Raw genomic sequence first — 13337 nt, 5'->3', positions numbered from 1 at the left:
TAAGGGTTAATCCAATTAACCAACTCAAAAAGAAAGTACTCATTAAAAAAGGAATTCAAACATATCAAAGCACGTCTTAGAAAAAAAAGGTGTGAATATTGTATGAGCTCCAAGGTGCTTGAAGGATAATACAGCTACTTGTTTAAAAATTCAATTAACCTTATCTTTCTTTAACTTGATTTATTAATAATCCTACTGATAAATTGCCAGTTTTTAAAAAGTCATGTTATCTTTTGAATACATCCTGTATGACAAGCCTTAAAAACTACTTCAAATAAGCCTAACCCTCACTCTGTATGCTTAAATAATTTAAAGTAAGAACAAAATGCATTTCAGTGCATGATTTCTGTAAAATACAAAGATCAATAGTCTAATCTACTGCTATTGCAAGTGAGCTATTGGGTACTCAAGTACCATAGGAAAAACATTTTATGTTTCCATTCACCATACGAACAAGACATGAAAACAGTTTTTAAGCAATCAATGTAGTGTAAAGTCATAGCCTACAACTTGCAGATTATTCCGTCTTATCTAAAATCAAATTTGCAATATTTTCAAACTTTGCTTCACATGGACACAAAGCACTAAGATACTACTTTATACACACATGCTAACTTACATCAACATACTGTCACACACATAAACTTCAATCTTATTACAGATGTCAACATGATGAAAGTAGACATCAGAATTACCAGGAAATCTCAGCTAACAAATGAACTGCTTTTCTTGCGCAATTGAAAGAAAACACAGAAAAATGCACTTGCAAGCAAACCTTTAATTTTCATCAAACGATTTCCTTGTAAACACAGAAGATGAAAAATTCAACCATGATCCCTATTATTGGAAGACAAACAGGGACTAGGTCCTCCACTTAGTTCTTCAACAGATCTGTAGATGTTTGATACAATTACCATATACTCATGCTTTCCAATACACATAAAAATTACAGCTAAATTAAAAGGCAGTCTGCTTATTACTATATATAAATAACTGCTCAACCACAAGCATCCAAAGATAACTGTTGTTTAACACTGGGAACATTTCAACCACATATTCTTCTGATCACTTTGGGATTATACATACAATAGTACCTATCCAATAAACAAAGAACGTAAACACTAAGAAACGGGTTTTGAAATGCAAATTGGACAATGTATTATGATGCAAGACAAAGTGAAGTTAACAGTATCAATTATGCTGTAAAAAAATAAATTAACCTTTATGGCATGAAGCCATTTTAAAGGCAGGCACATGCAATGCGAAACTGTACAAAAGCCTGGGTGTGTCAAGTTCAGGCAGTGCTGAATATTGATTACTCAATGGCATTTTTTATTTACATACAGTATTTACGCACTGCTAGAGTTAATATCTACGTTCGTGTATCAGTTTAAACCCCGACTCATCAAAATCCACCGATCTCTTTATTTAGATATTCTGCTGAACTACTGGGTGTACATTTTAAAGTAAATCTTTAAGTAAATCCTGAATATTTTTCATCATCTGAATACCTCATTTCAAGCATTGTTCAGATGTGCAAGTTTATCATGGTCATTTACAACAGCTTTCTCATTTTGTAATTTTTCATATAAACTACTTATAAATACTTCAATAAATTTTATTATATAAATGCTTTATGCTTTATCATTACAAAACACATAATTTACAGCTACTACGCTAATTTTAATCCTATTAACCAGGATCAATACAAAACTTTAGAATGATCAGCTGAACCCTCCTCCTCCCCACCACAGAAAACCTCATTTAAGGATCACCTGAACTTCTCAGACACCATACTTCAAAAAATTAACCTCTGGCTTATTAAAGGCCCAAACACTGCAAGAAGTCCAGGGAAACCTAACAACCAGGTACAATCCATTTATGATTTTAAATTTTGTTGGGAAATTAAGTTTAAACTGTGCTATTTTCCCAACTACAGTAAATTATGTCACTAATGATCTATTAGATCTTACCGAAAAAAAAAAATGATGTAAAATAGTTTCATATGAGGAATATCTATTAGATTATACTTGCTTTTTATATTATGGCATCAGTTTCAAAACCATACAAGAAGTTCTTCATTATACAAATTAAATATTACACCTATTACATATTCTGAAGCCATTCCAGAACCGCCAGTATTATTGCCTTTAAGTTCCATTCATAAAACCACTCTGAAGGACAGGTTGTGAAGCTCACCTTCAACTGTTTAATTAGCACAAATCCAATGATTTTTAGCAGAACTCTGATACGTAGTATCAGAAGATCGTCTTCTGACTGGTAAGCAAACTTGCACATTTTTTTTTCTTGCCGGTTTAAAAGATGGAGGATTTATTCCAAGATGTAAATCAAAACCAAATTATCTCAGCAAATCATGAATCCTATTTTAGCATTTTAAATTCAAATGCTTTGTTCTGTGTTTTTTATTTAGCTACAAACACCCCATGATCTGGTAGACCTATGACTATTTAGAAATGTCTCAGCTATCAATGAAATTATTAGATGAAGAAAGATTATTCAAGCTAAGGAAAGTAAGGCAATTGCAAATAATACGGCTATGGGGTTTTTAAATCTCATTTTCTTACCCTTCCTCCCTTACATTTTAGTTTGGGTCAACCTCCTGTTCTACTAAGAGAACAACGCTAATTCATTCTTCATTATCTTCCTTCTTAACCGCAGTACTACCTCTGTTACTGCTTTCCTCAGTTGAGGATTCAGGAGAATTACTGACTCCAGACTCTTCTGATGCAATCTCATCTTCATCATAAATAATATCTTCTGGATTTGGTGGTGGTGGGCAAAATTCCTCTGTAGGAAACATTTCTTGGAAAATAGTCTCAGCCTATTCAGGAAAAAAAGAAGCGTAAAATAAACTTTACCTTGAAATGTAATACCTTGCAGCAATATTTTACATATATTTAAGATTAACCTCTGTTCTTTCAAATCAATAGTGATTTAATACTTTGACAGTATTGTAAACACAATTACAAAAGGAAGTCCACTCCTTCTCGCAGTCCTCAAAAAAGAAGCAGCAATCTATTTTTTTACGTTGTTCTACTAGGAAAGGCACAGCATAGAGCATTAAAAAATGCTGGGTACTCTACATTGTATTGAGACCAACAAAGATAATTTTTTGCCAGCAAAATCATCTTTTCCACTATAAAAATATCCCTAGCTGAAGTCAAATGCAAAGCATGGGAAAGATCTTGCCTCTTTTCTGGGAGAAGAATCCATTTCCCATAACAAGCAAACCCTGGGTGTCCATCTTAAATTTAAAAATTAGAAAAAAAATTTCCATTTCTTTTTTTCTGAACAGCTCATACATAGCTCAGCTGAGAACTATTCTCTTCCAATGGAACATTATAATTAAAAATATATACTTGTATGCAATACATTTCTAACTTACTCAAAAAACATGTCTATCATTTCAATGTATTCTGTGCATACACCTATGTGCACGAATTGTGCCTTTCTGAAAAGAAATGCATAAGCAACTATTAGATAAAAATTCAGTTACTCGTTAAGATATAGCTCAAGGATTTAACTTGCAATGCCACTTAACTCTTCATGCCATTGAGGTTTAGAAATTAAGTACACACAAAAAGTCAAGTTTTCTGACCACTGCAATGAAAGATGTTAAAAAGAAATGTGTTCTTGATAACATCAGGGTAGTTATTACAACACACAGAATACAACTACAAAACCTGGGAGAAAATGAACCAAAAAAATGCCTTTAAAAAAACCCACAAGAATGCAAGGAGCTTTGTTAAAGGCAAAGGAATATTGCCTCTCGATTTTGTCTGTTCAGTAAACTATGCCCTAAAGACGACCTGTGATGAGAGCTCCCACATAGGCAAGAATACATTTAATCTTTATATTCATACTGCTACTAGACACTGCACTGAAAAAGCTGACAGTAGGGTCAGTTAATGCCAACTGCAAAGGCTGATTACATGATGTGGAACCCTGGACAAGAGGGAATTGTTTTCAGATTAATACATCATTGAGCATGTACCAAACAGCTTTCTGTGATAAACTTCACTGCCCACCAGCAGTGGATTTGTATCACCAGCACATGGATGTAGGACTCCATTATTAACTGCTTAAACGACCCTGTCTACTCTCAGTTCAATTTAATTTTTCATTCTGTGTCCTGAATGTCGCTCTTCCATACCCACTTAAAACTCTTTTAAAACTATTTATATTAGTATATAAAAAAATACAAAAAAAATCTATTCTCTACTTCAAAAACACGGTTTTGTAATTTCAAAACCTTGTCTAGTAAGTCTAAGGGCCAAGGAGATAAAAATATCCCGCAGAAAGTATACAAATTAACTTTTTCAAAGCAAGAGAAAGACTTTCTATTTCATGTCTGCACTTGTCCTTGAGACTCCGAAAATATACTTCAACTATTATTATATTTAATAGAGTACTGAAGAAAAGTGTCATTCTACACTACACGTGTGACAAACTAGAGCAGACAAAACATTTCCTAAGCAGTTCTCAACAATTATTTGAACTCCAATTAGTCAGCAAGTATCCACTCCAAAAATAGTCAAATAATTATGAGGTGGAACATGGAAATACTCAATACGTTATGCAGGACATCATGACATTGATTATAACTGAGGAACTTCATAGTACAGAGTGCTTTCAGGTCTACCAATTTTTGAAGTTTTATTCAGCTGATGTAGAACGACCAATAATAATACAACAGCTCCTTTGTTATAACACCTTGATACTTATTGTAACTAATTAAGTTAGTAAATAGTTCCTTCAATATTTGGTAACTAAGTGTACCAGCTTTCAAGTGTGTGGATACTCTAATTTAATAACTGTTTGAATTTGAATAAAACTCTGTTTTGTTACTGGTTTACTGTATCCCAGCTACATACCCTGATGGCATGCAGACAAGCTGTATGGGCATTCATAGCAACTTTTACAGAGAACACTACCAGACTAACAGTAGTTTGAAATACAACACATTTTACTAACGCTGAAATCCTTTCAGATATAGAAAAAAACATAAACAGGTTAAAGGACAAATATTGCCATGCCAATTTTACTGCTTCCTCTTATGAACATGAAGATGCCTCAGAAATCTGAACTCCTTCAGGGAACATACTACTACTTTAGGACACAATAATTTGTGCCAGCTTGTAGCAGCTGAAAAATAGAAAACTCGAAGTCAGATGCTTTACTTGACCCATACATACAGAATTTAATGGAATCGTAAATGGCACATTTTATTTAGCCTATCCTCAGAGTAAGTAATTGCAGAGATCAAAATTAATTCAATATTTTACTAGCAATTTAACACTAGATTAAAATAAACTAAGAATCAAGTCATTTCTATACTGAGCTGTAGATGGCTAATCATCTGTAAAAGTTGTGGCGTCTTGCCTTCTAAATAATGTCTCATCAATACAAACAAACAGCATGGCATATAGAAGTCAGCAATACTAATGGTAATGAAAACGTAAATCAGGGGAAGTATCATTAAAACAGTAAACACAGAACTGATTAAAGGAAAATAGATTCAATTTTCCAAGGTATCTCCAAGACTAACACACACAGTGATTTTTTTTTTTTTTTTAAATTTTTTTTTAAAGTGTTCTGATACATGAGTTTGTAAATATTTAACGTCTGGAGATTTCCATCCCATTGCTAGGAAGATGAAAGTGATTTGGGCATAGAAGGCACATCAGCTTACATGTGCTTCCCTCCTTCAGCTGTCTAGAAGGTACATGCAAGCTGTGCGGGAAGGGTGTATTCAAACTGCAAGTTTTGCTTTATCTTCAGCCTATCCTTCACTTTGTTCTCACACATGCCCCTCACTTTTATTTTCCCTTAGGACTTTAAATTATAAAAATGTTGACATTAAAATATTTCTCACTCTAGTGACAATTTGTTTCAAAATTTAAACCAGGTTCAAAACCATGTAGCCTCTACCTGCTCTTTCTGATTGTTCCTCCTCTGAGATCTGCTTAACATCTATCTCACTGATGGTCAACAGATTTAACACAAAGGCTAACTACAGCACCTAAAACACAGCTTGATCTGCAATACCATTACTCACTGGAAAGAAAAAGAGCTCTTATGGTAAGACAAAGTTGAATGCTAGGAAAGGTGGCTGTAAGAATTAGAAATAGGCTGGGTTTTGAATGTTTTTAAACAGCTTTTAACTTGCACTGTTTTAAATAACAGTTAAAAGATCTCATTTAGAAAAGAACTCATTCACCATTTAAAACTGCTACCATAATAATTGTTTTGCATTATTTTTTGTTTTTACAGTTCTTTATCCTCTTGGGAGGCAAATTACTGCCTTATAAAGCAAAATGAAGGGTACTATTAGCCCTTAATTATACTGTTCTGACCCTACAGTTCAAGCTATGTCAGCCTTTCCACTTTAAAAGCTTATTTTTAAGAGGTTTACGACTTTGTCATAAAAAATCCTGCAACTGGTTAGAAGATGGCATGCACATTCTCTGAACATGGTCATTAAAAAAACAGCTTTAAAAATGACTAGTGCCAGTTAATCCTACAAAGATGTAAAAGTGTTCTTGGTTAGCTCTGAAAGCACCCTAACACCCCAGGGACTGCTGTGGTAGATTTGCCTAAGAATTTACACCTTCATTACCAAGACGGATCTCTGAATACAAGAGCAATGGAGAAGCATTCCCGTAGCTGCCTTTTGTTGAACAAGTTGTGAGCTACATATTCTCATGATCGTCTTCAGCTTAACAGTAGCAGAGAAGGCACAATGAGAGGTACGATATTAAGTTCTTTGTGAATTTCTACATAACTACCCTTGAAAACCCAGTGTCCCTGCAGATTCTGCCTATTGCCAACACAGAAGGTGGCCATTTCACATTCAAAGCACCAGTAGTTTAAGTACTGCTATGCTATGCCTACTACTAGGCAAGCCGCCAGTAGTTTTCAGCTCAGGATTCTAGTTAGCAGGAACTAGCTATGGTAGACACACCCAAAGACTGAGAACTAAAAATCAGAACTGTGTGTGATTTGGTGCCAAATACTATGTCAAGGTCACAAATAGAATGACATTCCCCTCAGCTCCTTCAGAGACACAATTACACCCTAGTTTTTAAATACAGTGATACTAAGGCAAAGAGAAGGTAAACTCAGACAGATAACTTAATAGACCAGATTAGTAATTATGATGGGTTTTTTCCCCCAGTAAGTTTTAGGTTTGTGACTGTGTGCTGTAGGTATTAAACAACTCTGATGATTTTTCCAACTTGAAACTGAAGACAGGCTTTTCTGACCTTTAATTTTGTACCGCTTCTCTACTACTGCACCCACTCTTTAACCTTACAGGTGAAAGACTACATATTCTGGGGAGTTATCATCTATATTTCTGACTTATTTGACTGTTTTCCCTTTCCACAGAATTACAGCAAGTAGCCATTCTACTAAGATCATCATCTTCAGGTACTGCTGTCTTCTAGGTTCCCTTTATTTGACTTCCTTAAGTCTTTAAAATTCAAGTTCTGCAATCAAAAAAAATGATCTGCCCAACCTGTTTGACAGCACAGTCATTTCCTAAAGCAGAGTCTGGTCCAGAACAGATATAAACATTTGAAGGTAAGCCACTGTATGAATTTTTCTCAATTCCAGAAGAATCTCTCATGTTGAAGTAAACTGCCCAGAGGACTCTAGGTTTTTGCAGTTCTTCATTTTCAGTCTCTGAAAAGAAGAAAAAGTGTTTCCTGTAATCATTGTCCAGGTGTATTAAGGAAAATATGTAATCCAGCATACTAAAAGTCAATTCATTAACATGGAATTACTGTAATAAAGTAAATTATTTTTCTTTAAAAAGCCAATTATTTTTGGTTTCTTTTCTGAGGTAGTCTTTCATCATACTTTTCTTTTACAGCTACAGGTATGTAAACTATTTATTCTGTACAGACTATACCACATAAGAACCAATTATCACCTAAAAGCATACTAACAAGAAGCTTGGTCTAAATTTAACACCTTTCTACTTCATGTTATCTAGTTTACTCTGGATAAACTCCATGAGCATATGACAGTCTGAACAAGTCCTCCACAGGCTGTGCCAACTTGAGGCTATTGCATTCCATGCGCAATGGTATTTTTGATGTACACTTTCCCGTCCACCCTCATTTAATAGTTCATCTTTGTATGGGAACTCTTCTCATAACTGACCTTTGTGTGCTTTAGGATTGAACATCTTCAGGCCAATCTAAGGAGACTAACTATTGCTCATGGATTAAATAACAAGAAATTTTAAAGAAAAATCCACAAAGAATACCTCCCCCTCAGATTAACTGCAAATCAAGTATTACCAAACCCCAGAATTACTCTATTTGAGATGTGTGATATGCAGTTTGTAGAATCTCTAAACTGTAGAAATACTGCTAAATGAAAAAAAATGATTAATTTACATTTATCTACATTTGTTGAGGACTTCTATTGTGCTACAAGACTCATTATGAATACAAAATGCTCATAAACTACATCTTGCTTGTTCACCACCTGTACCTTCTTGCAGTTACTTTGCACATTCACACAGCCCCTCTGTACACAGGCAGAAAAACCTCTGGGAAGATGAAGGTCACTTTTTAATGCTGCAGAATGCAATGGAGGAATACACAACATAGATTCTTAGCTTAATAGATACTATTTGTTTGGCGTATTTGCTGTCCCCTTTTTGGTATTTTACTTCCTCTAAAATAAATGAAGCTTGTAAAAGACCTTGCAAGATTTACTTCTTTCCAAGGAAGAAACTTCTAGATAACAACGGCATTCAAAACAGTATTTTAAAGCAGTTGAATTAGAAAAAAAGAGGTAAATCTATGATATTCCTTCAGTACCTTTTTATAACTGTCAAATATTTTTTAAAAAATAGGTGCTAACCATACTGAACAGTTTGAAATATAAATTAAATTCATCAGCCTGTGAAAGCCTGAGCCCTAATACAGGGCAAGATGCTCTTTAATATATTTAAAAGTTCACATTGCTCATAAAAGTTACTTCTTTCTCATTTAGGCAGGAAAATGAATGGAGTCCTCTTCTCCAGGTGACTTTGCCTCTTTGACCTGCCATGGCCCAGTGCTCACTTTATCTGGTGATTCATTTTCAATAACTCCAACAGTATTTGTTCTGACATTTTAATTAAAATACGACCACTACCTCATCCTGATGATAAAAAGGCCTATGTGTCAGTGAAAACTAGCTTTTCAGTGCCTCAGTGCACCTGAGGACCCCTATGATCACAGAGTTTCTACAGAAGAATTTCAGTCAGGTTCTAAACAATATATCATTTCAAAATTGGATCACTTTAAACATTAAGATTAATGCTAACCCCCTCAAATGATTAGAAGACACTAAACTGCAAGCTAATCTTTTCTTCACCAATTGAGTCTTTGAAACACATGGCACTGTCTTGAACATTTAAGATATATGATAAATATTAAAAGTTGGAAATTAGCAGGCTTTAAATTAGCAGATATAAACATGAAAAGTGTTTGCAGCTCGTCAGTGTAATAGTTTTCTATTTACAAACCCTAGCTGCATTCTACATATTTGTTTTTTAAAGGCTCTTGTACTACAAACCTAGTAAAAAATTTACATCTTTGAGACATCAAAAGATGCCTTTCCTGTAAGCAAGCAAGAAAGGAAATGCACATTATTTACAACTCCCTACTAAAAGCACTTTGTTCTCTAACAAAACCAGTAAGATATCTGCTTTTTCATGAAAAAGTAGAGGGGGAAAAAAAAAGTAAAAATGGAAAACAACACAGAAAACCAAACTTGTGAAAAGCAGAACTCAACACTTCATGAAACACTGTTCTTGGTTACAGGGCCCTGAGAGAAAAAAACAGAAAATTCTATCTGAATTCATGTTATGTCTCATGAATGAAGCACAACAGCAAATATTATAAGCAAACCAATTACAAATATTATAAAATACTTCCACATCTTATTAACTTGTGTATATACAAACATGAACACTTCCACTGACAGCTAAGTATTGTTTTCTCATAGAAGAACTACGACTTACTGTATTTAAGTATGTGCACACTACAATTAAAAATGCTCTGCCAGGGTTAGAACAGAGCAACCTCTTCTATGTGCATACTAACTATTCCATGAGCATCTACCAAAAATGTGATTAAATTTCAAAGACTTCTGTGGAACTTGCTCAAAGTATCTGAGGGACAATTTCTTTCTAGGCAGCAACTGCTTTCTTTGTCAACAGCTGCTTTCCTCTGGGACTGTGAAATTCTCCATCTTGAGGTCAAAGCTCATGCAAGTAGCTCGTAAGGTTTCCTTCAATTTAGGGCCAAACAGTTTATTATTGGAGATTACCAGTGATCTATCTTCCTAATAACACTGCAGTGTGTAAGAACTTTAAGCTTCTACTGCTTAAAGCAGAATCCAGACTATTTCAACTAAAAACAGCACACAAGGAAGCACCTGAAGGTAATAACAAAAGGATGAGCAACAGTCTTAAGAGTGAGTGAAGACAAAAGAAACCCAAGAAGCTTACAGCACTGAGCACATCTGGCAGCTGGAGGAGAAAAGCAGTTTGCTAACTTTTGGGGGTTTGGTCACTTTTGTTAGGGACACCCAAGTGATAGAAATCACTAAGAACAGGACAGCATAAAAGTCCAGATTCACAAGTATTTCATTTCATTACTGTACCTTTGGAAAGTCATGCTGAGAAGCAAATATGATTCCATGAAAAAAGCCTGAAAACGTCAAAAGTTCCTAGACACTTACAGCCATGGCCCTTGTACACTGAAGTTAAATCACAGCTTAAGAAGACTTGGAACATTAGATCATGAAATACAAAAAATCTGACATCTGTCTAATCAATCTTACTCTCAAAATAGATTCCTTTACTTTGAAATGCTAATATCTAAATAGCAGCTCACCATATGCTGACTCTGATGACAGATTCAGATGTTCAGTAATAGATACTTTAGTTACAAGGGTAAAATGATTTTTTGCAAAATAATCTCTTAATGCTTTAGTTATTTATTTTTACCTTTTTCCGTATTTAGAATGAATAACTTCTGTACAACAGGCTCTAAATCTTCCCTAGCAGTTTTAGTTGATGGACAGGTTAAATGGACTAAATCTGTTAAAAGAGAACACAAATTACAATCACCAATATACACATACACAAATATCATTTATTACAATTTTTAAAAGGCACAGCAGGCTTTTAGAAATCACCGCTCTTCATATAAATTGCTTGCTTTAAGCCAGAGGAGTACTGTATTATGGAAACACGTATCGGAAAATGATGACACGAAAAGATTTTGGACCGCAAGAACAGATCTGTGGAACTATAGAATCAAAATTCACCTTACAGCATGGGCAAATCAATGTCACTAAATCCAATACTGTATTTGTGAAAATCCACACTTTTGCTTGAATAACGCACATTTGATATTAAGATTTCTTGCTCATATACATGTTTGCATGAAATTAAAGTTGATAAACAGATTCTTCATGGAACATATTATTCCTTTATTCTGTTTTTCAAACTATTGAAGTTGCTGACTCCTCAGAAAAGATAATCATGTGATGCAGGTCTTAACCTCTTTTCTGGTCCACTGGTCTCTATTCAGATAGAGAACCAGCTACTCTGCTGCTTTATCCACCTGATTTTACATCCGTTCATTCAGAATGTAAAAGCCTCATCTTAAAGCTTTTCATACAACCACCCTACCGGACTCGTTTGCTACTGAATGGTCGTCTGGGAACTTACCAGCAGGTAAGTATCTTTCAGAGGATCATGAAGACTCTGTACAAAGTTTAAGCCAATTAATATTTAATTCATGACCACACATTTCTGACCAGTTTAACAGCAATGTATAGCTATGGCGTTACTTTCACAGAATCACAGCCTGGTTTGGGCTGGGAGGGAGCTGACAGCCCCCCGAGCTCCAACCCCCACCAGGGGCAGGGACACCTCCCACCAGCCCAGGTTGCCCCCAGCCCCGTCCAGCCTGGCCCCGAGCACCCCCAGGAATGGGGCACCCACACCCATATTTTAACTCCATATGACATTTTTCTCCTTTCACTCTGAAGCCTGGCTACGTTTGTGTCATTACCTACAAGTACATTGTACATATCTTGAATGACTTCCTGGCTGCAGTTATGCCACAAAGTTTGACACTGACTCCAGAAGAACAAGAAATTTAACACTTCATGCTCCTCTTCTTTCAGATTACACACACAGAGATTATACTCAGATTTTTTTAACTATTTAACCGAAGCCAAACCTTCTAAAAGGAATATGTACTAAAAAAAGTAAAAGAAAACAGGTGATGATAATGAAAGCCTCCCTGTAACCTTAACTAAATGTTAATAATGGCAAACATGGTAACACAATCTATTCTTTCCTCAAAAAAACCAGCTATAAATCCTCAAAGTTCACATAATTTACTTTCTATAAAGTCTTTTTTATTATCTTTAAGGTTATGACTATGAGTCACAGTCATCAGTATATATTTTGATTATATTTGATTTACTGAAGTATAACTGCATTAGTTACAGTGGTTGCCAACATTTGTCTTCAAGTAATTCTTCTAGCAAGAAGAACGATGAGTTTAGTCCATGATTTCATCATTACAGTCTCAATTTTTAGGGCAAGTGAAGGAGTTTGGTTCCACTCAACTGGCAATACAGATTATGTGCCTGTCATTTATGCAGTGTGATCAAAGAGTAGATGTATTTGTATACTTATCTTAAATAATTGTTTGAAGGAGAAATCAGTCAGGTTAAAACCCATTTACAGATAATGATGTAAAAGTTAAAAAAAATTATGAAATATGCCTTGTAACTAGAACTCAGCTGTACCTACAAAAGAATTATATTATTTCAATACATGAAGACAAATGTCATTAAGGAACACAGTACCTTCTCTTCTGAAATGAAAAGAATTTATGGAGAAAAGTAAATAACAGAAATCTTAATTTTTCAGCACAGCAGAAATTTGCATGAAACTAATAATTTATATCTACTTGAACATCAATCCTTTAGTTTCACTTCCTGCTGTATGTATTTTGTGAACATTCGTGTATGTATTAAATAACACGAATCAGCTATTTAAAGGATAAATATTAACAACATGTTTGATAACACTAAGTTCTTAATTGCAGCTTTATCTTTTTTATTATTTAAGTATAACTTTGAATGACTTAATTAGTTCCCTCTTTTTTCATATGCAAAGAACTGAGTTCAAGCCTAGGTAACAGTAAAACAAATTGGTTAGTATTACAGTTGCTTATTTTTTGTTAAAAAGCATTATGTCAGGTAACCTCTAATTCTATCTA

At 34.6% G+C, this 13337-nt stretch overlaps 1 protein-coding gene across 1 annotated transcript in view; it reads right to left on the bottom strand.

Annotated features, from left to right (window-relative positions):
* Positions 1 to 758: 758 nt before the first annotated feature.
* The window catches only part of CHM (CHM Rab escort protein), a 70329-nt gene continuing 57750 nt past the window's right edge, over positions 759 to 13337 (bottom strand). The window contains exons 13-15 of the mRNA XM_040614246.1: positions 11039 to 11131; positions 7541 to 7707; positions 759 to 2842 (exon numbers count right to left, since the gene is read on the bottom strand). Coding sequence (XP_040470180.1) covers positions 2648 to 2842; positions 7541 to 7707; positions 11039 to 11131 — 455 coding nt within the window. The 3' untranslated portion in view covers positions 759 to 2647. The remainder of the gene's footprint in view (positions 2843 to 7540; positions 7708 to 11038; positions 11132 to 13337) is intronic.

The sequence above is a fragment of the Falco naumanni genome, chromosome 14, assembly GCF_017639655.2.
Source record: "Falco naumanni isolate bFalNau1 chromosome 14, bFalNau1.pat, whole genome shotgun sequence".
NCBI lineage: Eukaryota > Metazoa > Chordata > Aves > Falconiformes > Falconidae > Falco > Falco naumanni.
The sequence above is the reverse complement of the archived record's forward strand: the minus strand, read 5'-3'. Positions and strand labels throughout refer to the sequence as shown.